The sequence below is a fragment of the Elgaria multicarinata genome, chromosome 3 (assembly GCF_023053635.1).
Source record: "Elgaria multicarinata webbii isolate HBS135686 ecotype San Diego chromosome 3, rElgMul1.1.pri, whole genome shotgun sequence".
NCBI classification, from domain to species: Eukaryota; Metazoa; Chordata; class Lepidosauria; order Squamata; family Anguidae; genus Elgaria; species Elgaria multicarinata.
The window spans coordinates 133,809,032-133,836,113 of NC_086173.1; the positions used below are offsets into that span (position 1 = coordinate 133,809,032).

The 27,082-nt window shown below is 41.5% G+C and overlaps 1 protein-coding gene across 3 annotated transcripts in view; it reads left to right on the forward strand.

The window, feature by feature from the left end:
- Positions 1–27,082, forward strand: part of FRMD4B (FERM domain containing 4B) — a 164,790-nt gene that overhangs the window by 26,669 nt on the left and 111,039 nt on the right. For all 3 annotated transcript variants that reach the window (XM_063122016.1, XM_063122018.1, XM_063122017.1), the window contains exons 3-5: positions 43–137; positions 2,556–2,648; positions 5,603–5,687. In XM_063122016.1, the coding sequence (XP_062978086.1) occupies positions 43–137; positions 2,556–2,648; positions 5,603–5,687 (273 nt within the window). The remainder of the gene's footprint in view (positions 1–42; positions 138–2,555; positions 2,649–5,602; positions 5,688–27,082) is intronic.

Below are 27,082 nucleotides of genomic sequence, written 5' to 3' on the forward strand. Positions count from 1 at the left end.
AATGCAAAAACGCCACATAATCCATATCATTCTTTTCAATAGCCTAAACTTTTGTCGAGGGAATTGTTGGATCTGGTGGCTTCACATTTCAACCTCAAGGAAAAGGAATATTTTGGGATTACATTCGTAGATGACACGTAAGTATATATGGGTATCTTGAACCACTGTTTAAATATCCAATGAAAGACATTAGCTTCTATCAAATTATTTTTAATAATGTAACCCTTCAGTAATTATTAGATGAAAGTACTAAAGTGGATCACCTTTCCTATTTACTGTACCCTTATGTTGTCTATAATAGGCAGGGCAATCCTATGGCTTCTCGGACAGTATCTGAGGAGATATAGGACCGTGCAAATTCCCCCCAAATGAGGCCATAAACAGAGCTACAACTTTGAGGGTGGAAAGCCGAGTTTGAATTTTTCCACCCTCCACCCCTCTCAGCCACCATGGAAAGCAGCATGGTGGCTTCTCATCCGAGGACACAACAGCATTCTTGGAAGAGGTCGGGAAGGGTGAAAAGAGGGTGTTGTATTTTATCTTTCTGCAAGATTATTTTAAACTTTTGGTTTATTATGAAATGTAAGCTGCCTTGAAGGCTTCTTAAAATGGGTAGAAAGCTAGGGTATAAATAGGCTAATTACCACACAGCTACGCTTTTGCTGCAATTGTGTAGCTTCAAAATGCATCTAGTCAACTGTCTCAAGTATTCCTTAAATGGGCTAAATACACTCACTTTCCATCCCAAATGCTCCTCTCAAAGCTGCAGGGTTTGTTTGTTTGTTTTGTACCCTTTTTATTTATTTGTTTTATTTATATCCCTCCTTCCTCCCAAAACTGGCCTTCAAACTGTAAAATACAGATAAAAAACAAAACTTTAATTAAAACATAACATAAAACAAAATAAATTTTAAAAACACAACAATAAAAGAAATGAACAGCATCACCCAATTAAAACCAATTATATGCATACTTTAGTTACATATACATGCATATAACATGTATCCTGTTGCCAGTGTTACCATATTACTTTACTCTCTCTGAAGATTTCTGTGTTGTCATCAGTTTATTTTTGGAAGAACTGCTCCCACTTGGGAAAGTCTTCCTGGAAAATAGAGGCGGGTTTCTTTGTCTTTTCCACCATTAGAAAAAAAAATATTTTTTTTTATGAATTCCTTTGGGATTCAGTTTACACATGTTCCTTTTCACAGAATCTTTCTGTGCTGATAATCCTTTCCTCTGCTTCCTAGCGGCATTTCCAACCTGGTGATCTTGTGAAAATTGCTTCGTGAGCTTTTACAGAACAGGCTGTGGTATCCTACCATACAAAGCATCTTTTATTTGATAATTTAGAGCAATCTTGAAAGCACCTATCAATGTCACCTTGTTTCACAATACTTTGAGTATGAATTTATAACCTCCAGAGGGCAGTCAAGCCCTTTTCTATATATAAAAAAACACCTCTGTTCATTAAGTTTCCTATCACATTTCCTGGTGTGGCTACAAGATACTAGTTACGTTCTTTCCCTTTTATCAGGTTCACAGAGCAAGTGATGCTTGTGGCAAGGACTTAGTGTTACAAATTCTGTTTATTCAGTGACTTCATGGTTAATGAATGATGCACTACATGTTCCTTTTCACAAAATCTTTCTGTGCTGATATCCCTTCCTCTGCTTCCTAATGGCATTTCCAACCTGGTGATCTTGTGAAAAAGTCATTACAACCATGCCCAGCTTGTGAAGTTCCCTTGTGAAGTTCCCTCTTTTGTATCTGGTCAAGAGGGCAGGGTTCCTGCAGCTTTAACTTTTGTGATGAAGAGGGAAATTTACCAGGTACTGCAGGCATACAAACGACACCTGCTGAAATTCCCATTTCTATATAACTGTTAAAGATGCAGGAACCCTGTCCTCCTTTCCATATTGACACCCTAGGAAACAGAGTATGATGGGCTCAGGAAGCTAAAAGATGCAGCCCATTTTGTTTTTCTTTTTAGCTTGACATAATATCAGCTTGACCTAACCTGGCGCTCTCCAGCCTACGTAGAGCAGTTGCTGGGGAACATGGGTGGGAGGGTGCTGTTGCACTTGTGTCCTGCTTGCGGGTTCCTGGTCAATGCTGTTGGCCACTGTGAACTTTAATGTGTAGGACTACAGCTCCCATTATCCTAGCCATGGTTTGCTGGCTCAGGATGATAGGTCTTGTAGACCAATACATCTGGAGAATGCCAGGTTGGGGAAGGATTTATTTATTTATTTAATGTATTTATATACTTCTGACCACATTTAAAAATACAAGAAACCTAATATTTTGAGATGCATTATATCTTTGAAAGATATTCTACATCACTCTAAACCAGGGGTTGGCAACTTGCGGCCCTCCAGATGTTTTGGCCTACAACTCCCATGACCCTTTACCATTGGCTTTGCTGGCTAGGGCTGATGGGAGTTGTGGGCTGAAACTTCTGGAGACCACTCCAGATGTTGGCCATTAATCCTCCAGACCAAGCCCAATTATTTTCTTCTCTCCTGTCTCTTATCCTATTTTTATACTTTCAGAGGTCAGAATATCTGGCTACAGTTAGATCACAGAGTTCTGGATCACGATTTGCCCAAGAAACCAGGTCCGGCAACGTTGTTTTTTGCAGTCAGGTGAGTAATGATCATATAGAAATAGGATGCAAAAGAAATTGGCAATATGGGGTTTGAAACTGTAAGCCGGAATTTGAGATGGACTTTTCCTTAATGATTTAATGTTAGATGCCCAGGCAGGGTAAATGACAGTGTATTCCTCTGGGTTTTTACGTAGCAACATCTGTATGAGTCGCTGTGTCACACATCCCCATAACGTCCTAACATAGCATGCTTTAAATTCTTTCTTAAACCTCGAAAAATGACTAAAAATGCTATACATCTGTCTATGTATGGTTAAAATGCTGATTTCAAGAGAGCCCTTCCTTTGCGGAACATTTTGAAGGACTGGGAACAGTCCTTATCCCTATGTGCACAAGATTCCCCTGTTCTCTGCTATGAACAGAACCAGTATACACCCCCACCCCAAACGCATATACACGTATACTCACACACACATGTTGTATGTATGAAATGTAATGGAAACCTGGTACGAGCATGGGAAGTTCATGTGAGCTTCCTAGATACTTTTCTCTATTTTTCTCCCAGGGAATGGGAGAGAAAAATCTTCAACTCAAAGCACACATTTGGCATTATATATTGCTGATGACCCCCTGCCCAATCCAGATCAAGACTGCAGTGAGACAGCTGGTTAAAGTTCCTTATACCCCACACTCGGGTCCTAATCTGGATGCTTGCATTTACTCTAGAGTATTAGAAACAAACAAACATAGGTGCTAGTTATGTCTTCAAGTAACGTGGGCTTTGACCCGTAGGATCCAAGCCAATGAGTGCAGAAATCATTATTGTAGCCTTTTCTGGTAAGCATACCACACTTTCTTTGTATTATCTCCTTTACATTTCAGCGAATGAAATGGCATTTAGAATAACAAGAATCTGAGAAAGACACCAAGCTGTATGAATTGTGTGTTATATTCATGTCATGATGCAATCCAAAATATTACGTGGTGTATATGAGTTGTAATGGATGTCTGACTCTCTCCAGAACAGCGTCCGCATATCCAACGAAGGGAAACCACAAAAAATATGCTTGTCACCGCCTTATCTGTTGTGGTTTTGACTTAGCCTACTCATTTAGTGCAGTAAGAGGCTCCTCATATGAATTTGCCCTTTTGATATCTGAGTTTTCAGCTCCCAGCAAACAGCATCCTAAATACGTAGCTTCCTGGAGGGCTACCATTAGGGATTACGGGTATTGCTGCTTCCATAACAAAAAGATAGGTGGCACAATTTAGCAAGACATTGACTAAACATTGCATAGAGAGGAAATTATGCATACTGTTGTGTGTGAAAATCATGCAAAAGTCTCTCTTGCCATGATCACATGTGCCACAATCACATGTGCAACTCTTTATGAACTCCACTGAGAGTTTCAAACTGTAATGGTTTTCAAACTTTTCATCTGGGTCAAGCTTTCCTCTTTCTGAAGCAAACTTGAGATCTTCACTTGTTATGCTGACACCATGGTCGCTGTTGGAGGGTATTCACCATGTACTAGATACAGATGTAAAGTTTTATGGCAACTGTACTGACAGTTGCATTTGAAAGTGCCTTGTACAAAGTGGCATCACTAATCCATCCAGCCTAGCTCTGAGGGCCAAAACAAACAGTGTGTGTCTAGCAGCTATGTCTTCATTTTTACTCTATAGTACGTGCAGGCCCAATGGGAAGAAACCCTTGAAACCTTAGTATGGCAGTTAGAGGGCTTCTAAGATCTGCAAGCTCCTTGCACCTACTCTAGAGTACAAATGAAAAGAAAATGTAGCTACTAGACACACATTTAAAGTCATGTCTCTTTTGACACTAAGTTGCAGGGGGTCCCCAAGGCTTCAAGCAGAGGTATTTCTAAAATTACTACTTAGATTAGAGGTGGGCTACTTCAGGAGGTCCAAAGGCCAATTTTGCCCGTCAGACCTCTGCAGGCTGCAGTCTCCCCAGAAATGAATTAAATTAAAATTAACCACACACACACACACACTCATCCAGAGCACCAAAAAGTTAAACTCTAGCTTGTTAGGAAGGTAAATATGACCCTTTTAAGAGCTTTGTAGCAGCTACACATCCCCCCAAAGTACCAAATCTAGCTTGCAAATGTTTCATCTGCAGTGGTTTTTCATAAAATATACTTTTTAAACTTGGGGGGGAGGGCAGGGGCTGCATGTAATCCACAGGTTGCATGTCCCCCATCCTAACTTAGATCTTTTTCACATATGGGGAATGAACTTTGGAATGTCTACATACAAAGCATCTCTTCCACTTGAGAGTTATGACCCGGTTCAAGTGTTAAAGCTCTTCATTTCTTGGAACCTGTATACTTTAGAGAACACTTTGGCTACATGTGTTCCCCTCCCCCCACCACACTCCTGTCGACCTGATCATTAACAACATTCATGTTCTGTCTTTACAAAAAATTGCATCCATGGCCCAGAAGTTATCAAATAATGCTCCATTAGAGATATGACATTACTCCTTTCTTAGCTCATCTATTCTTTCTATAGTTGTCCCTATCAAGGAAATTCTTATGTAAAAAATTCAAAACTTGACATATCTCACTCATACTTAGCATATAATTCAAGTAACCTTTGCATATAATATTTTTTTAATGCAGAATACGAACGGGGATGCTTTCAAACCTGGGCCTTTCTGTCTCTGTGATACTTTGCTGTCTCATTGAAATGACTTTATTTTCTTAAGCACTGCTTTCTTTGCTGGGTATTCTGACAATGCATAATCATGTGATTCTCCCCCCCCCCTTTCAATACCATTAATATATGCATTTGTCAAGAGTTTCACTTTGTTTTATCACAATTATTCTGCCAGTCAAACTCCTTCCATAGTATTGTCAGCCTAATCTAGATGGTTTGTGATGCAGTAACAGACACCAGCAGAGTACCATTGGGTTACAGTTGGAATTACTGTAAAATAATAAAGTCACTTCCCTTTCTTTCTTTCAGGTTTTACATTGAAAGCATTTCCTTTCTGAAGGACAAGACCACAGTAGAGCTTTTTTTCCTGAATGCAAAGTCCTGTGTACATAAGGTAATTTGGCACCTTTTTCTGTACAGTTGGATGTTATCTGTCAGCTACCTGTATATATACACCTTGTTCAATCATATGGACTCATGTATGAACATATGCTACTGATAGTTACCATGGGCAGAAAGAAAAGTGATGAAGATTGATGGATAAATTCCAGAAATCATGAGAGGTTGTGGTATTCTAATAAGTGAGATCTCAAACAGCTTTGCTTTATCAAGGTGTATACACATGTCAACATTTTCCATTTTGAAAAGTGGTTTGCAACCAGTTATCTCCTTACATGAATGTATCGGCTGTAACAGTGATTTTATTCCAAGGCATATCAATGCAAACTCCACCTTCTGCTGAAACTGAAGCATCCTAAAATCATAAGAAAAGCCATGTTGGATCAGAGCAATGGCCTGACTAGTCCAGCATTCTGTTCACACAGTGGCCAACCCCATGCTTATGGGAAGCCCATGAGCAGAACATGGGTACAATAGCACCTCCCTCTTGGATATCCAATTAGATTATTCTTTTTGCCTGTTTTGCTTTTTTTTTAATATAGAGTGTATTATGGAGGAAAGAGCTGAGCTACTCTAATGAGTGTGAAGTGTGAACGTAACATAAAAATAAATCTGTAGTTTGGAAATAAAGAAAGGCCCAGTTTGGATATAACGACAAAACATGGTGTAGCATTAAGGAATCAGCCTTGGGTTTGTGCACTTCTCCCTCTTCTCCTCTGACATAGCTTCAAGGAGCAGATCAGAAGCTTTTGCTTCTAGTTTCAACTAACCACAGTTTACTGTTGTATCTATACATAAAACAAGCTAGCCTCATAAAGTATGGCTTGAACTTGGCTTGTTTCAATTAACCATACTTAAAACTGGGTTTGGACATCATGACCAGCTGTGGATACTCCTCCTTTTCTGAACTCCTCCTCCCAAAGGATGGGCAGAGTACCCAAGCCCACAGGTCACTGGAACTCATTCCCGTAAATGGTGAAGTATGGTTTATCCTTGCATATGAATGAGAACTTTAAGAAGAGCCTGGGAGGATGGTTTCATAAATTACAACAAGCAGCGAATTGTGTAAGTGTATCTGCTTTCTGGACTTCCAGAATACAGGGACCAAGCATGGCAGGGGAGGAGGGGTACACTTTACCAAGGCCCGTATATATGGCGGGTGGGGGATCCTGGCCTAGGCTGAAACTCCATTTTTAAAATTGAGTCTAGATTGTAGATTATGCTTTGGGATATTTATGGAAACTTATTTTCCTGTAACTATGTACCTGCTGTCTGGATCTTGTGATATTTGCTGGCGCTGATCAGAAGCAGTCTTAGAGCAGAGGAAGCAACATTATGAATAGGGAGTTGCTGGCTCAGGCCCATCTCTTGAACAGAGACTGTGGTTGTGCAGTTAAACTTGGACTTGAAGTTTGAGATGCATTGATTTGTTCTTTTTTTGTGGCATGATGGGCCTGTTTGTATGTAACAACCCATTGATTTTAAAAATGATGGGTTGTCAGCACACCTGCCTTTTCAGATTTTACCCCACAACCCACAATGGGCTCCTTCAAAGATTGTTGAGCATGATGTCCAAATGCAGCCTGCTGGGTTGTTTAGGGGCTAAAGATCCCAACAGTTAATCCAACAACAAACCATGGGTTAACCGCTGGGTTGTTTAGCCCCTAAACAATCCAGCCGTCCGCGTTTGGACATCATGTTTCACAGCCTATGAAGGAGCTGATCTTGAGTTGTGTAATAAAAGCAGAAGCCCCAGGTGCACTGTAAACAGCATGCCCACTCATGCACAACAACCCATGGGTTTTTTAAACTGATGGGTTGTCATTATGTGTGAACCAGATCGATCTCCCAAGAACTTCCAGTTCCAGAGTTCCTTGTGCATAGACAGGAGAGAGGGACAGTTAATGGGAGGGACAAAACACTGTAATAATCAGGGACAGTGGGAACCAGTGCTTCAGGGAGGATTTACAAGCCTATAATATGTATGAGTAGATGCTTAGTTCACATACATACTATACTGCCATATCTGGCTATAAATACAAATCAGGCGGCCAGAAATGTAAGGAAGTTAAGCACAGAAGATTAAAGCAAGCCAAAGGGCACCAATCAATTCTCCAGTTTTACAAAACAGACAAGTCCTTTCTGCAATTCGGCTCAAACACTGCCTGCTTTGTCTCCGGAGTGTGAATTTGTAAAGGAGTTTGACTTTGGGAAAATAATGAATGATTTTCCAATGAAAATGGCCAGAAGAACAAAGTTTCCTTTTGTGGACATAACTCCAGAAATGTGCATAGTAACTCCCAAGCCCTGTTCAGGCATTATGTGTGAATAGTGCACCACCCCAACGTTTTCCTGGTGTTGGCCTCACCCACTCAGCCCCTGACCTTTCCATGTTGAAGGGGAAGGTCTGAAAATGGCTTCTATGCACATTCACTGAAATACGAGTAGACTCCTCTCCCTGCTGTGCATGGTCGGGGAGTCTTCTATTTGTGTTCAAGTGAATGTGACCTTATGCCTCAACATGGCCTTCCTCCTTTAGACATTCCTCCTCAGTGGGGAGCAGGCAAGTGGGGACAGGGGAATGGTGGGCAGGCCTACATGAGGCCCAGTATTGGGCAAAAGGTGGGATGATGATGATGATGATGATGATGATGATAATAATAATAATAATACATGTATGGCTCCTTCTGCATTTGTTATAATGCCTGAAGCCGCCTTTATTCAATTCCTGTTGCTGGACCATCCTACCAGAGGTGACAACTAAATCAAAAGATACAACTTGTGTTCAGCATTACCCCTGAAGGAAAAGTTTGTCCTTATATTTCCCACAGTGCAAACCTTTCATTTATTCTAATAATATCAGTCACAAATTATATTCTAGCAAAACAAAACATGTAGTAATGCAGCTTTTTTACTGACACATTTAACAATTCAGTATAAGTCTTTATCTTACATAAAGGCCTCGTTTTTAACTGAAATAAAACAACTGCTTCAACAAAAATACCTGAACTCCTAATCTATTACAGATTGGGACGAGAACTCATTGATCTTAACCAGTGCTTGAAACAGAATATGCCCTAAGGATGACGTAATTAATTGATATCTTCTTTCAAAAAAATATCTGATTTAAAAAACACATATGCATTAGGAAGATAGAGCTCAGCTATAATTAACATTCTATAACACTTATTCGGAAAACTAATGTCTTGTTTCATGTTGAAGTGCTTCTAATATGTTTTACAATGGTGAATTCTGGGACTTGGTTCCATTTTAGTGTTTGAGTAATATACCTAGAAAACAGATAGAAGATGTCTAATCATATATACTCATATGAACACTTCACATAGGGCAGAATCCAGCAGGGCGCTCATTGCCCCTGCTGGTTCCTTTCCATCCCATCAATTCCCTTCCACAAGTGGTGGGTCCTCCCCATTCCATTGCACAAGTGAGACCCATTGCTTACATAAGGAAGATTTAGCGCTTCCTAGGGGAAGCCGCAAAACAAGTGGACGTGCTAGTTTCTGGAAGGAGGCAGGTCAGCAGAACTCCCTTATGCGAGCTCCACTGACCTGCCTCCTTCCAGAAATGAGGGTTTCTGCTCATTTCAGGTTGCCCTGGAAGTGCTAAATTGCCATCGCGCAAGTGATGAGGGCTGCTAGCAGCAGGGCAAAGAGTATTGGCAGGGTCGGAAACGGCCTGTTGGATTCTGTCCATAAGCTACTATGGGCCAGAGGGGTAGTGCTGATTAATAAACAGGTATGTTTGTCATTATTCTGTTCCTGTTAGATTAGGGAAGGAGGTGTGTGTGTGCATGTGTGTGTTCAAACTCCATCACACCTGCACGTTTGTCCTGGGTTACCCTCGAATTATCTGCCCTCATTTCCATAGCGTGTGAAAGCCTGATCAACTTCCACATTTGCGCTTTTATGTTTCATTCATCTTTACACCTCTCCTCTCATGCTGCTACTAGGAACTGCCCCTTGCAGGCTTCAAATGCTGTACTGAATTCCTAGTTTCTCTGTCTGACTGCTCGCCTTCAAGAGACCAAACCTTGATTACTAATCAATAAAGCGCTTTTGAACCCTCTGTCGCTGGAAGTGTGGAGTCGTGCTTAGGGGCTGATTGGATCTCGTCCCTGGGTGAAGAACATTTATCTAACAATTTCTGTGTATCGCTGTTCTTCCGTTGATATGCACATCACCCCCCAGAATTCCTTTGTACCTCCCCCTACAGTTCATTGGTTGGTGGTAGTTGGACACCTTGCCCTCCCTCCCTACATGGTTATTTCTTGTTCCCTAGGCTATGCCCATTCCCATCACCCTGGCTGGAGGCTTTGGAGCGTGAACATAGTAAAATCAGATGCAGGCTTACCTTTGAGTAAACCCCATTGAACAGAGAGAGACTTACTTCTGAGTAAACAAAAGTAAGGCCTCAGAAGTAAGCATGGGTTGCAGAGCACATCTTTCCAGTTTGCTGTTTTAAGACTTAAAAAAGAAAGCTTCTGAGTGACCACACTATTAAAAGTCAGTTCTATATGTGTTTGCTCAGAAGTAAGTCTTTCTCTATTCAGTGGGATTTACTCAAAGGTAAACATGCATTAATATGAGTGGGATGTAAATGCAGTTAAAATCAATGGGATTTACTTTTGAGTAAAGGAACCAGCAGATCTGTAGTTTATGAACTTGAAGATGCACAGCTTCGCATGATCAAAGGAATGGAAGATGGATCATTCCATTCTAGTGAACTACCAGAAAAAGGGTTTAGGGGTGGAATTTAAAAAATCAAGGGATAACCCAATCTGATTTAAATTTGGCATGCTGAAAGCCCTCCTTAAGAGCTATCACTGTGCCAATTTTGATCTCTTTATCTTTAAAAATGAGGGCTCTGCTGGCAAAGAGGGTGCATTTTCCACATTTCTTTAAAGGTGAAAATGCCCGCTGGAGAAAAGGCATGCCCCTCTCTTTCATCATCAATACCACCCCTTGAAAATACACCCACAGAACATCAGATTGTAAACTATGGATGAAAATACACGTTGAGGGTAGCGCGTTGTCCTTTTGATTTACCAGAAGAATCAGACTTTCCCCGCACCAAAAAACAGCACTGGGGGGTGGGGGGAGTGAGGTCAGGGCAGGACATAGATGACATCATCTGAGTCCTTTGCACACAACCCACGTTGACAGTGGGCTTTAATGCTGGTGTGATGGAGCCCTTCAGTACTTATCAGCAACATCCTGCCCTGGGAGTACAAAGTACCTGAAAGACTTACTGTAGCTCTAAGCATGTTTATTGCCCGAAATCCTCACACACACACACACACACCTTTGTGAAAATAGCAGAAAGAGTTTCCTGGAGAAATCCATTCAACATCGGCTCCAGGGGCAAGCCAACTTCAAATTGTGGTTTATGAAGCTAACGTGTTTTAATAAACCATAATTAAGATTAACCACAGTTTAAGATTTGAATGGAATGCTGAGCTGCAGTTAATTGACAATAGAAGCAAATGTTTTTGATCTCTTGCAGGTGCACTAGAGGAGAGGGGAAGGGTGTATGAGCCCAAGGCCTACTCATATAACACTAAAATCATAGGCCCCATTAAGGTTAATGCATTCCATTAACCATTTTGTGGTTAAGCAGCATGGTTTAGTGTGTTGTCTGAACGGAGCCATAGTGTAGCATTTCATCTGAACCAAGTCAGTGGGCCACCTAATTTCAGATTCAGCAGTTCCATTCTGCTTCTAGAGATAGCTTCCATGTGCCTGAAATGTCAAGAACGAAGAAAAGAAACCTCTGTCTCTTGTTTGGAGTCTAGGCTTCAGGATTTCAGTTGCTAGAAGGCTCAGGGTCCATCCACATGACCCGGAGTTTAAAAATGCAGTATTCCGGTGTTTCAGACCTCTTATTCCCCTGCCAAAGGACACAACTGATAGGAACACCACTGTCTAGTGGGTGCTGTACAGGCTGCATGGCTGGTTTTCCACTTCATGTAGGGTTGACCCAAAGGGAAATGTTTTTGCCTCTTTAGGGACACTGAAATGGGACATAGGGACACTGAAATGGGGACATAGAAGTGCTGTTGTTACATTATTAGAATGTAAGCCTATGCGGCAGGGTTTTGCTATTTTATTGTTTTACTCTGTACAGCACCAAGTACACTGATGGTTCTAAATAAATAAAGAAGAAGAAGAAGAAGAAGAAGAAGAAGAAGAAGAAGAAGAAGAAGAAGAAGAAGAAGAAGAAACACCATGGCTCTGCTCCAGTGTGCAATGGGCTCTGCCTGAGCTGTGAATGAGGAAGCTCTTGCGTGCATCAGTGTGCCTATGTGCACACACTGCTGGATAGTGGCTTGTGGGTATAATAACCATAGTGTCCTATTTTCCATCTGCCATTGAGTCACCTACTCAGCTTTCCCCTTAAATCTCTTGGCTTTTTGTCCTGTTCATAAGAAAGGTTCTGACATCCATCAGTGGATGGATGACAGCACAAAATAAGGCAGGATGCCTGATGGATTAGTACACTTTGCTCTCTGCTTAAACCGGAAATGTGCCTATCAGACATGGGAGAGCACTATCTGGAGGAGTGCATGTTTCCGAAAAGATTTTAAGTGACTGTGGGCTTCCTTTTCTATAGAAAGCTTGCAATTTTCCAGTCATGATGATGCTTGAAGTTCCTTCTTTGGAGTTTCATGACAAAATCTGCATAGCTGTCTAGCTGGGGTCCAGTTGCTGGTTCTCATGGATCATTTTCAGAATTACCAGGCTTTTTACATCCACAGAATGGTTGCTTTCAGAGACAGAATTTTTTCTCAGAGTGTTACATGTTATGTTCAAACATGATTAATAAAGCTTCAATATGGCTTTTAGAAAAAGTCAAATGGGGAGGAGGGGGACTTTAAGAGGAGAAGCAGAGATTGAGGCAACCAATTTTGCTGAAGTTAAAAATGTCCAGGTCTGGTTAATGCATGGATGGAAGACCACATGTGAATCCCAGGTATATCACTTTGCATTTTGTGATAACAGCAAGTTGGGATAGAAATATAAGTAAATAAATAAATAAAGTAATCAATCGCTGTCCTCCGTTTCTTTATTTCAAATTGCATTCCCAGTTTAGTTTTTACTCCACCCGCAGAGTTCAAAACGTATATTGAAGAGAAAAGCTGACTGGAAAGGGTAATTTCGAAAGGGTAAAATGGGGTGGGGGAAGAATTAAGTAGACCCTTTTCTACTCAAATGTGTACATGACATGTATCTAGCCCCTTAAAAGGCATGAATGGTGCTTGTACAGGAATTCCCTCATTGAAAAAGTGAATGGAAATAATGTAAAAGCTTTTTCTTAAGAAACCTCATAACTGTCCTTCAGAATCTTAGCATCCATTGAAGTCTATTCAATAAGCAAAGACTTTAGTGTCAACAATCTTTTTCCATCTCAAAAAAGCACCTTGATCATTGTCAAATATAGTTGCTGGAAAAGTTAGAACAGTTTTGATAGAGACAAATATTACAAAATAAACAGTACCACCCACCCACCTATTTTCGGCATTAGTCATGGGTGTAAATCCAGAACAAGATGGGAATGAAAGTACGAATGAATTACCAAAACATTGGGGTGTGAATATCCAAGTGGGTGTGCAAATGAAAGTATACATATTTATATATGCAAGAGAAAAGGGAAACTCTTAAAATGTAAACATTGCTATTGTCACTTTGCCAAGCTATTGCTTCTGCTCAACCAGTCCTGAGAGGAACTGGTTATGACGAAAATAGTGTACAGGTGTGGAACTATAAATACTGTGCATCAGGGATTGGTTTAAAGACATAAGGGTGTCATGAGCAGTTTTCATGGAGAACAACATTTTTCATTTACTGAGGTGTGTGTTAATTGGTATCGGGATAGATGGTGCTAGGCAGTGGTTTCGTGCTGAGCCTGCCTGACAGCCCAAGAGAAAAATAGTTGGTCTTGGAACCCTGTTTTTCTAGAAGGCTTTGGAAGAGGTTTCAAGCTGCAAAAACTGTATATATATATGAGTACAGTGGCTTTGAAGCCTTCTGCTTGTTGATTGTTCATCTTGTCATTCAAAGCAGACAAGATGAAAATGTCTTGGCAAGTAGAACTATATCCACTCATGCTTATTTATCATTAATTTAAAGCTTAAATGAGGAATGTGGTGATGTGGTTTTATCTCATAAAATTGACTTAGGGTTGAATTTTGTGAAATGTCCCACTCACTGCACACTATCAAGAGATTACCTGCTTCCATCTTACATATGACATACCAATTTCTAGCCATTTGAGGCTGGTCCCTAAATATTGCTATCTCAAATCAAGACACACATAATGTGTAGACAGATGTTCTTGGTTGTTTTTGTTGACTTCTGCTGATGGTTACGGGCAAGAAAGCACAAAACAGAGGCAGCAGTTGCAAATATCCAACAAAGGCAATGCTAAACAGCACACAACTGCAGAACAATCCGAAACAACCAAACAATCTGAATCTGTTTCTGATTGTTGTGCAGTTGTGTGCTGTTTAGCATTGTCTTTGTTGGTTATGGGGAAGTGCCATAGCTCAGTGGTAGAGCACATGCTTTGCATGTAGAGGTTTCGGGCTCATTCTCCAGCATCTCCAGGTACAGCTGGAACAGGGTTTTTTTAAAGCAAATTTTCCAACTGCACAAATGCCCTGTCAGACCCCACCCACCCACCCAAGCCAAACACATTGTATCTCTTTCACAACTGGACAGATGATCACCAACGCTAGTAGCACCTTAAACTTAAAGACAGATTGACAGGGCCATACCCAGGAAGGACAACAGACCAAGAGAAGTACACCACTGGTTGTCGCCTACAGCCCCCAGTTGAAACTACTGCAATGGATCATCAGTGAACTCCAAACCATCATCAGCACAGACACTTCTCTCTCACAAGCCTTGAGAGGCAGAGCAGTCCTGGCCTACAGACAACTTCCTAACCTGAAGTAGATGGTAACCAGCAATAGTACACAGGACAGAAGGACTAGACCATGCAATAGACCCAAATACCAACTCTTCCCCCACATCTATTCCGGCAACACTGTCACAGGACCCAATGACATCAGTCACACCATCAAGGGCTCTTTCACCTGCATCCATATATAATTTGCGTTACATGCCTTCCCTGGCTTTGTCTGTTGTTAAGTTCTTAATAAACACATACACATAACATGTGTCTTATTTTTTTCACCCCTTTTTTCAATTGCACATTATCAGATTTCCAGCTGCACATTTTTCCCCAACTGCACATTTTGTTTCCAGCTGCACACTAAAAAAAACCTGGGCTGGAAAAAATCATACCTGAAACCCTGGAGAGCTGCTGCCAGTCACTGTTGACAGTACTGAGCTAGATGAACCAATGGTCTGACTCAGTATAAGGCAGCTTCCTAAGTCCAGGTAGCACAACCCTATGTACCTTTTTTTGAAAGTCAGAAAGGCCTCAGTACTTTTTACTCCCCATCACTTTCCCAGAATGCTATCTTTTATTATTATTATTATTATTATTATTATTATTATTATTATTATTATTATTTATTTATATAGCACCATCAATGTACATGGTGCTGTACAGAGTAAAACAGTAAATAGCAAGACCCTGCCGCATAGGCTTACAATCTAATAAAATCATAGTAAAACAATAAGGAGGGGAAGAGAATGCAAACAGGTACAGGGTAGGGTAAGCAGGCACAGGGTAGGGAAAAGCTAACAGCAGAAAGTAGTTTGCTCTCCTAGAGGTTTCCATTGTGTAGCTGGTGGACTGGTAACAGAGCCTTGATAGATCAGACTAAGGCATATCAAATTCACCATCCTGCTTCCCACAATGGCAAACCAAATATCTTCCAGAATCCAAGAAGCAGATTAGGAAGACAATAGTACTTGAAATGCTTACTGGTTCTGAACATGTAGCTCCATAGAGCCATCATGACTAATAGCCATATCCTCCATTAATTTGTCTAATCCCCTTTTAAAGGCATCTAAGTCCATGGCTAGACCAGGCCTATATCCCGGGATTGTCCCTGGATCATCCCTGTGCATCCAAATGACACACAGGGGATCCCAGGAGCAGGCAGGAACGACCCCTCCATTTGCCTGGGATAATCCTTAGGTCTAGCTATGGCCTAAGCCAGTGTCGTTACCACATGCATTCCTGCATTGAGCAGGGGGTTGGACTCGATGGTCTTATAGGCCCCTTCCAACTCTACTATTCTATGATTCTATGTTGTGACAGTGAGTTCCATAAGTTAATTATGCATTGCATGAAAAAGTGCTTTCTTTTGTCTTTCTTGAAATTCCTGCCTGCCAATTTCATTGGATGCCTTTGAGTTCTATTATGAGAGGAGGAGGAGAAAAATGTTTTTATACATTTTCTCTACACTACTTCTAAAGCCATTTCACTGCTCCCTTCAAAGTCCAGATCACGTATGAACAAGTTAGAAAACACCAGTCCCAATACAGATCCTTGAGGTACTTCCTCCATTGCAAGAACTGTTGTTTTATTCCTACCCTCTGCTTCCGGTATTTCATCAATTACTAATACACAAGGGGAGCTGTTGTCTCCTCCAATGATTACTATGTTTACTCAAGAACATATCTCTCTCTCTCTCTCTCTCTCTCTGTGTGTGTGTGTGTTTGATATGTATATACTGTCTACAGGCTGATGTCAGGCTTGAAAGATCTACTTCATTTTTTTACGAGAACCCGTACTAGCCCACTAATAGTTTTTTATTAGCTCACTGGAGTGAGATGCAAAATGGTGACACAGGGGAGGGCATCATACTCTCCAGAATTAAGGAACAGGGTGAGAACATGCTCAGCCTACTAATTTGTTTTCAGTGCCAGAACAGAGCTCATAGCCCTATCACACAAAAATCTACTCCTGGTTACCCCACCCCAAGCTTTCTTCCATTTTAGTTGCCTAATTTAGATGGGGGCTGCGGCTGGGGAAGCTTGTTGTTATCAGAAATCCCAACTGATATATTGCAGATTGCCCAGAAGGTCTATCAGTAGATCATGGTCTACCTTCTGCCCACCCCCTGGTCATTGTCACAAGTTCTCCAGGTTAGACCCTGAGTTGCAAATGAGAGCTGTCCACTGAACCTATGCAAAATATGTCATTTATTTATTTATTTATTTATTTATTTATTTATTTATTTATTGCATTTCTATACCACCCAATAGCTGAAGCTCTCTGGGCGGTTACTCAAATATTCCTCCCATTTCTGGTAGTAGATTATTATTTTGACTCTAGGACTTATTACTTTTTTGTAGTGGTGTTGTTGTTGTTCAGTCGCTTCCGACTCTTCGTGACTTCATGGATCAGCCCACGCCAGAGCTTTCTGTCGGCTGTCGCCACCCCCAGCTCCCCCAAGGTCAAGTCTGTCACCTGCAGAATATCATCCATCCATCTTGCCCTTGGTCGGCCCCTCTTCCTTTTGCCTTCCACTTTCTCTAGCATCAGCCTCTTCTCCAGGGAATCCTGTCTTCTCATTATGTGGCCAAAGTACTCCAGTTTTGCCTTTAATACCATTCCCTCAAGTGAGCAGTCTGGCTTTATTTCCTGGAGTATGGACTGGTTTGATCTTCTTGCAGTCCAAGGCACTCTCAGAATTTTCCTCCAACACCACAGTTCAAAAGCATCTAGCTTCCTTCGCTCAGCTTTCCTTATGGTCCAGCTCTCGCAGCCATAGGTTACTATGGGGAATACCATTGCTTTAACTATGCTGACCTTTGTTGTCAGTGTGGTGTCTCTGCTCTTAACTATTTGATCAAGATTTGTCATTGCTCTCCTCCCAAGAAGTAAACGTCTTCTGATTTCCTGGCTGCAGTCAGCGTCTGCAGTAATCTTTGCGCCCAGAAATACAAAGTCTGTCACTGCCTCCACGTTTTCTCCCTCTATTTGCCAGTTATCCATCAAGCTGGTTGCCATAATCTTGGTTTTTTTGAGGTTTAACTGCAACCCAGCTTTTGCACTTTCTTCTTTCACCTTTGTCATAAGGCTCCTCAGCTCCTCCTCGCTTTCAGCCATCAAAGTGGTGTCATCTGCATATCTGAGATTGTTAATGTTTCTTCCTGCGATTTTAACTCCAGCCTAGTGAAATAAATCAATCTTGTGTGCAGTTTACCTAAAAAAGGAAACAGAAAAAGCTGTGCAACTCCCATGAATACCTGTGGGCCAGGAATGCAGTAGCCCAAAAGTAGAGATGCTCAGATAGAGGGGTGTGGTACAGAAACCTGGCTAGATCAATAACAGTTGCTTACTAAACATTCTTTAAGGTTTAACTGTTGGAGGAAAGGGATATATGTATCAAGTCCCAACTGTGAGATAACATTTACACATGTGCTTAAAAACAGATGTTTCATGTATATGCTTCTCTGAATTGGGACCAGAATGGAAGCTTATAATCAGCTAGGCAGAATAGTACCATGTGAGTGTCTTGTGTCTTGTATATTTTGGCTACAAGGAATGGCTGCATTTCAGACGGCCTGGTGACATCCTTGCTGCAGAACCATTCTTTTATAAGCTCATCCACTGGGTCTACACACATGTGAGTGCACATCTATGTCTGCACATGTAATGTTTTGTTTCCTAACACGTTCCTTTTTGCTCTTGCAGAGCATATTTTGTGAGAGTTACTCATCGTAATCCCTTTTAGAGTGCAAATGTGCTTCCTCTTCCTGTAATAATTGAGATTTCTATTTTGGCAGCATTTAATGCTGAGTTGTTTATCTTGTTAAAATCACCCTAATTTTGCAGACAGATGGATGGCCATTTTATATAGTGCTATTTTTACTGGTGGGTGGGTGGGTAGGTTGAGGGGGGGCTTGAAAAGAAAGCTCTGGACAAGCTTCTGAAATAAGCCACTGTGGGCAAAGTCAGTAAGGGGGGAAAAAGAAAATAGATTTGAAAAGCATCTGTTTTCCATTTTCTTTCTTACTTACCCTGTTCAGATGACATGCTAAACCATGGTGGTTAAGTGTTTTGAGCGAAACATTATGGCTTAGCATGTCACGCAAACCATGACTAAGGCCAGATCTACACCAAGCAGGATATAGCACTATGAAAGCAGTATCTAAGAGGCAGGAGCTACACTACTGCTTTATAGTGGTATTGAAGTGCACTGACAACTGTTAGGGCCCATTGACACATACTATATACAGCTTTCATAGTGCTATATCCTGCTTGGTATAGATCTGGCCTTAGTGCTACATTGACTTTACAACAGCATAACCAGCTAACAGTGTAGCAGGGACCATAGGATTGCTCTCCTAGGCTGCAATCCTAAGCATGCTTGCTAGGGTGCCAGACCCATTGAACTCGGTTTGTCTTATTTCAGAGTCAATATGTTGAGGATCTGTGACTGCCCATAGGCCAGCCTGATGTTGGTGATTTCATCTACATTAGCAGGAAGCACGCTTGAGATGGTGCATGTAATAAAACAGCTCCCCGAAGGGGACCTGCAATGTGTGGGCCATTCCACCAGGCACCTGCCTTCCCCAACCTGGCACCCTCCTGCTGTGTTGAACTACAACTTTCACTCTGTGATGACCCATAGGCTGCTGGCTATGTTGGCCGGGGATGATGGAAGCTGTAGTCCAACATAGTTGGAAGGCAACAGGTTGGGGAAGACTACTGTACACAAACCAGCCCTCTGTAACAACAGTAGTTAGTAACACCACGTACTGAGCTTCTGGGGAATTAGAATTAAAATGGAGTCCAGTATCAGGAGTGGGATAGGCTTTCTTCATTGCATAACTGCACTTCAACAGGACTTCTAGTTTGAGTTGCTGAAATTTCACTATGTGAAGTGTGTAGCTCCAGCTAATCTAGGCCTTCCAGAAAGTCCCTTAACAGGTTGGGATGCTTCTGAAAGAAGCAAGACATCAATTACAGCGTTTTGCTGACCCATTTGTCTCAGAATTGTCCAGAAACTCCCTTGCTCCAGGCATAGTACACGAGTAAATACCAAGCCTCCACAGAAAAGCAAATGACTTAATGACACCCTGCTGAGTGTGTCTACTCTCCCTTTCCTGCCTCCCTCTTTCCCTTTTCTTCCTCTGAACTCCTTTTGGCTTTCTGGGCTGGACAGGCTGGACGGAAGACAGATGAAACTCACTGATAGGACTTAGAGTTAACTTTGTGACTGACTGGTCATGTTTATTTTCACACACCCTGGTGCTATTAGAAAAGGGGCTGTCCCCTTTTCAATGGCATGCATTTCAATACTGGGCGGGCTTTTAACAATGAGCATTGCATAAGGCCTTTCTGATTGAAACTAGCACTTCACATACCTATAGGATAAACCTGCCTGCACAGTTCAGTTTGTGTTGGTTTCTGTCTCCACCTGACTTTCCACCCGACTTGCTTTATTCTCTGCTCAGGGCAGAAAGAGAACATAAATGGCACTCTGCCCATAAATGCCCCTTAAAGCAATATTTCCAGTGGTTGCTTCTAATCTTGTTCCAGCAGGAAGCTAAATGCCACGATTATGATACCCACCCACCCCCACACACAAAAACTGAATTATATATATAGCAGGGATAGGCAACTTCTAGCTCTCCAGCTGTTTGGGCCTACAAGTCCCATCAGCCCTAGCCAGCATAGCCAATGGTGAGGGATCCTGGGAATTGTAGGCTAAAAGTTGCCTGCCCATGATATACAGCCTTAGGAAAGAAGAGTTGCTGAACCCAGGTTGCCAATGACTTTGGCTGTTTTTTGCCTTCTGCTTTAGCTCCCATTGGGCAAATTCCTTGAGCTACCAGCTTTGCCACACCTAAGTTGTTATACTAGTTTTGCGTTGGTTGCTACTCTTTAGTTGTAGCATACCTTTGCTCAGATAGTGTGGGCTAATCTGAGCTTGGAAAATGAATGTGTGGCTTCAGTCTATGATTCCATCTAGAAGGAACTTCAACAGTCAATTATTCCATTGATTTCCTGTACTCAGGACAGATTCCACCCCCCAATTTACTATATTTATGTAAGGAAACCCATTAACATTGTTTATACTCCACTCACTCGCCCACCCAATCTTGAAAGTGGCGGTGGGGGAGGTCATTGCACCAGAGGAAATGAAATCTTTCGTTCCCAAAAAAATCTTTGGATAGATATGATTAATGCACACTGGGCTCATTGGAGGAGCCTATATGGTTTGAGGGGAAAATGACAAGGTTTGAACACTTGAAATGTCTTGCTCTTTTTTTGAGCAGTAAAAGCAAAATTTCCTAGGAGTCAACATTCTGTGACAGATGCCACATGAAATTCTATGCATGGTGAACTACAGGAGATGCAAGACCTAGTGGGGCCTAACCCTGCCTCGTGTGTCGCACGTTTTTCCTAACTCTTCTTGGAAACCTCTGGAGAAGATGTAGCGGAAGCTCCCTTCGCTAGCAGCACTCACTGCTTGGAAGGTTTGCCAGCTGCATAATGGCAGCCTCCTTTTGTATGGGTTTACATTGTGCGCTAGTTGCCACTTGCTGTGTTATCTGTGGCATGGTAGGATGGTGATGCTGCCTGATCACTGCGTCACAACCTTTCAAGCATTTGAAGATAGCAATCACTTGAGTCACATGAATGTATTGGTGAGGATGAATTTGTTAATTGGCTTCTGTATCTTCTTTTGGTTTTGTCACAGAATTGAGATTCGAGCATTACACGAGGAGCATTTCTTTTCTTGCTTTTCTGCTACATAACCCCTAGGTGGCACTGTTACATAGCAGAATACTGCAAATACATAAGCGGGAATGACATAAATGCCAAAATGCAGGTGTGTTTTTTATATATATATATATATATATATATATATATATATATATATATATAAATGCAGGTTTTACATAGAACCAAAACTGGAGGGTCACAACGTCATCTAAACAACCTGCAAACAACCATAACAGGAATAATGAGCACACAATAAATGCCTTGTGTAGAAGAGCCCCAAGACAAGACCCAGCCTTTGGAGCAGGAAAAATTGGAGAAGGCTTGCTTAACAGCTGAGTACCTGAGCCACCCTATGGCAGTGGCCAAACCAGCACGTCCTGTTCCGCCCCTTCCATCTTCAGATTTGGAGCTGGTGGGAGTGGGTAAGCAAGGAAATATCTCTGATGTAGCAAGTGTGAAGTCAACCTTGGCAGGGTCCTGGCAACCACAGTGTTCGGCTTGGCTGTCAAAGCCAGTCAAAAATTGGATTCTTCTAATGGTTTATGGTAGGGATGGGAAACTCCCATGATCCCTCACCATTGAGTATACTGGCTAGGGCTGATGGGAGTTGCAGGCTAAAACATCTGGATGGCCACAAGTTGCCCAATTCTGCCGTGTGGGAATGGAGTTAGGGCAGTGAGTGACTTTCAGAACCAATCCCTTGCTGTACTATTTCCCATCGAGATTGCATCCACTCATATTGATACTTTCTGCTCTGACCACTTCTACATCAGGCATCCTACCTGTACCCCACCTTATTCATGCATCTGTTGTTGTTTTTTTGCAGGGCATGCCTGTGCCATTTCAGCCCTGCGTGGCCTAGTAGCCTGCCTTTTTCTTACCACCCACTATCAACCCAACCTATAGGCACATGCACATTGTTTTGACTGGCGTTTGACCAAGCTGATGTGGATGGTGGCATAATCACTGTGTGGGAGACAGCAGACATTAGCAGAGATAGTTAAGGGCACGGACTTAGTGAAGTTAATAGAAGATCATAGATATCATATGTATACGGCGCCAACATTTCACAGATGAAATAGGGATGTTCTTGTGCAATTCAGGACTCCTATTCTCATACCAAGGATCACAGCTTAACTGCACGCACACCTATCATCTGTGATTGAATGGATCCCTTTTCCTATTGTATCCTGTGTTCTGGAAAAGACTATCCTGCATGCCTTCTGAAGTAGGTGTTCATAAGATGTGTTACCATGGCAGCATGTAAAACGAAAGATTGTACACTGCATGGTGATTTAGGGAGCCCTGGGAGGAAGTCCCACTGAATTCAGTGGGGTATAATTCTGAACAGACATGTATAGGAAAGCACTGCTATTGGCTGTGCGTATGCAGTCTTATGCCCATGCACTATAGTCAGTATGTATCCTCTTCACTGTACAGTAAGTTTGCACTCCTGAAGACTTTGAGAAAAGACACAAAATCTCAAGGGGCAACTCTTTACAATTTACATATTTGAACACTTCTATCCCAGCTTTCCACTTAAAAGTCTGAAATGCAACTCAATATAAAACCATGTAAACAATTAATACAATAAAACAATGAGTGAGCAGGCTGGCAGAGGAGGGATGGAGTGCTCTGGGTCCCTCCTCTGGCCACAGCGTAGAAATGTAGAGGGCTGCTATGGGAGGGATGTCGCTCCCCAGCAAGCTAGTAAACATTTTCAAAGGCTAATAATGTTCGGGTGCATCTGGCAGCCATGTTCTGAAGCAGTTAAATTTTCTGAACAGTCTCCAAAGGCAGCCCTATATACAACAGATTGTAGTAATCTAGCCCCACATACAACAGATTGTAATCTGTTACAAGATAATGGATATTGGATAACCTTAGCAAGGCTAACTTTCCTCAGGAGGGACAGAAGGCACATTGTGCCATGGAGGTCACCAGGTGGTATACATATAAAAATAGCAGATATATTTTATACCTGATAAAACAAAAACCTGTCAAAAACAAAAACAATGTTTAGCACCTGGCAGAACATAGAGAAGAATAAATGTAGCTGATGGAACAGCCTAAGATTGGCAAAGCCACTCCTGGTACAGCGACCCCTGGATCACCCAGGGCAAAGTCCAGGAATCTCCCTGCCCCAAGCTGCACACCTGATTCTTCACGGGGAGTACTGTCCCATCCAAAACAGATTGAATTGCTATGTCAGAATATGTGCCTCTACTGATGGAGAATATACCTGTCTTGTCCAAATGAAATCTCAGTTTATTAGCTATTATCCTGAGCATTACTGCCACTAGACACCAGTTCAAAACTTAACATTTTGTTCTTGTTATACATGATGTCATAAAATAACTGGTCTTCCATCAAACTGGAAGGAAGAGACCTCATTATTCCAGTGAACATGAGTGGCCAGCTTTATCCAGCAGATGTGAACAACAGACCACATTGCAGAAGAGCTAGTATAAAAAAATGTTCAGCAAGAAATGGTGCTGGGCATTGCAGCTTGCGACCTAGCTTGGGTGACCAACATGTGGCTCTGGCTGTTTTTGTGCTCCACCTCAATATTTACAGCTGGTGAAATTTTCTGTTAAGGTATGCAAGGAGCTCACACATTGTTGGGGAGCAGAACCACATTTCTGGAAGCATGATTTCACTTAGCAACAAGATGCATGCAGCCCACATGCATGCCTTCTTTTAAAGGAAATTTGTCACTTTTTTCTTTCCGCGCCACTTAATTTCAGCAGCAAAATCAGCAGTGTGGGAGTGGCACATTTGGTAGTATGGAGTAGTGCAACCCCTGTGGTTCCAGGGTGGGAGATGTTTCCTACCTGCTCTAGTTTTAGAGATTCACATACCTGAATGCTCTTATTTACACAGTGCATAGGCAAACAATGGAATTTGCTACCACAAGAGGTAGTGATGGCCACCAATTTCAATGGCTTCAAAAAGGGGTTAGACAAATTCCTGGAGGAGAAGGCTATCAATGGTTACTAGTCATGATGGCTATGTGCTGCCTCCAGTGTCAGAGACAGTAAGCCTATATACAGCAGTTTCTTGGGAACATAGGGAGGAGGGTGCTGTTGCATGTATGGCCTGCTTGTAGGTTCCTGGTCAACAGCTGGTTGACCACTGTGTGAACAAAATGCAGTAGTAGATGGATCCTTGGTCTGATCCAGCGTGGATATTCTTAAGTTCTTACTGCTAGAACATTATTAATGATAGTAGATGTAGAAGTTGTTATATCTCTGTTGCCTTATATAATACATCTTTCATTGACCAACTGGTACTTCATGGACTTTAATTGGAAAACTACTTTGATTTCAGGAAGTATGGAAAATCCTGGTTTGTAGTAGTATCTAAATTGCTGAGAAGTTTAGATAAAGGTGTGTGAATGGAAATGTCTGCTTAAAATATCGAAAGCTTTACACTGTTAGTTATAATATATTCTTGAGGGTCAGGTTTGTTTTAATTGGGGGTTTTATCAAGAGGGACCCTGGAAGAGAGCTTGTTTCAAATGTAGAAACAGCACATCATACTCTAGCTAAAAAACACTGACACTTAAAAATTTTTTTAATAAAAAATAACTCTCTAAATGGAATATAGCCTTATGTATTTGTGGTTATTTTAGTAGTTTTATGTGTTGTGATGTAGTTTGTATAGTTTGTGTTGTTTTTTACCTTTCCCTGTGTGTCTTGTTTTTTGTAGAAAATAAATAAAAGTATTAATTATATATATATAAAAGACAAATATGCTTTCAGTGCTTATGCGAAGAATTACTTGATATGCTTCTGCAGCCATAAATTTGATTTGCTCTCTGTTCCCAAATGTTAAAATCCATCAGTAAATTGCCTTTTGGTTAATTCAGACTGTAGTCTGAAACATGCTTACAGGAGAGAAAGCCCTATTTAATACAGCATGACTTACTTCTTGCTATTTACTGTTTTACTCTGTACAGCACCATGTACATTGATGGTGCTATATAAATAAATAAATAAATAAATAAATAATAATAATAATAATAATACTTCCAAGTACTCTTGCATAGGATTGCTCTGGTTGTTCTTTTTCTTTATTTAGGATACAGCTAGTAGGGAAAAGGGCAATGAATAGGTTTTTATTCTCCATAGTTATGCAGTTAGCATTGCTGGAAAAAGAACTCCTGAACGCTGGTCTTAAGAATGTTTACAATGTCTGGCTACCTGCCTGTCTGCCAAAAAAAAAAAAAAAAGTCTAGAGCTCTTGCAGGTTCTACAACAAAGATTTCACAATTCCCCCTGTCTCTTCTCTGAAAGAGAGGAGTGTTCTTTTGCACTGGTGTTCTGGTTTTGTCTGTGACTACTTAAATATACATTGTGCAGACTAGATTTATTTTTTTCTGTTCCTAAATATAGAAGTCGTACAAGCTCCAAAAGAGGAGGAGGGTAGCGACTTGAGTCGAGATGAGAAAGTGCAGATCCACCATACTGAGCTCTTTTCATGAATGCCATAATCCCAAACTCTACACACAATTAATTGCCTAGAAAGTTTATTGATCTGCTTCACACAAGCCACGTGTCCAGGGCCCAAATTTGTAACACAGGCCCCTGCTACATATAGCATGATCCCATTCCATGCATGCAGTCTCATGAGTTATGAAAGAAAAGGTTTCTATTATCATACTGAAATTACATTTTCTTTCATTTCTGAAAATATACCATGGCTCACACTAGGGCTTTTTTATCAAGCCCCAAAGATGGCATTATGGGTGTTTTTGTGCGTGTGCGTGCATACGTACGTGCATACATGCATGTGTGCTTTCTTGCCTAAACTTTTACATACATATATTTGGGGGGGGGTCTGTAAATCTTACCAGCAGCACTGGATCCCACCTGATGCCAACTGATGAATACACTTCATCCATTTGATAATGTCAAAATAAGTTTCCATAAATATCCCAATTTTTCCCCCTTTGAGGTAATGGGGCTACAGCCTGAGCTGGGCCCCCTAAATTTCTGGGCCCCAGTAAAGTATACGTTCCACCTGCCACTTGGGATCTGCATGGGTCAGCTGCTACAAATGAATGAGATTTAATTTTCATTTGCATTTAATTTCTTTGTGCATGTGTGTGTTTAAATGTGGTTACAGACTTGCACAAATGGGACTTGCAATAAAACATTGCAGTGTGGAAAGTTCCTCTTCAGAGTTCCAGTCAGCCCACCATGGTCCCTCCCCCACAGTTTTCTGTTCCCCACCTGCAACAATCAGTCAATATGCCAGGGGCAATGCATAGACTTGGTCCTTGTTGGGGTGTTTTGGGGATCTCCCTCCATTAGATTTTCTTTTGCTCTCTCTATTTTTTATTTTTTAGTATTGCAAAACTTGGGTCCCTACAAACCTGCTGAAACCTCTCTAGTGTGTGGATGGTGCTTCTGTCTGAACTTTGGAAATAGAGGAAACAATGGTATTTATATAACAATCCTATACATGTCTACCCAGAAGTAAATCTCATTGAGTTGCATGGGAGTTACTCTCAGGTAACCTGATATACATAGGATGGATTACAGCATTCGTTGGCCTTTCTACGTACCTTCATGTTACACATGGAACAATTGGTCTCTCCTGGCTGACTGTAGAGGTCACAGTGGGCCGTTTAGGCAGCATATAAACCTTGTGAATGCCAGCACAGCAGATAAGCAGTGATGAAGCAGCGATATGTGAGGACAA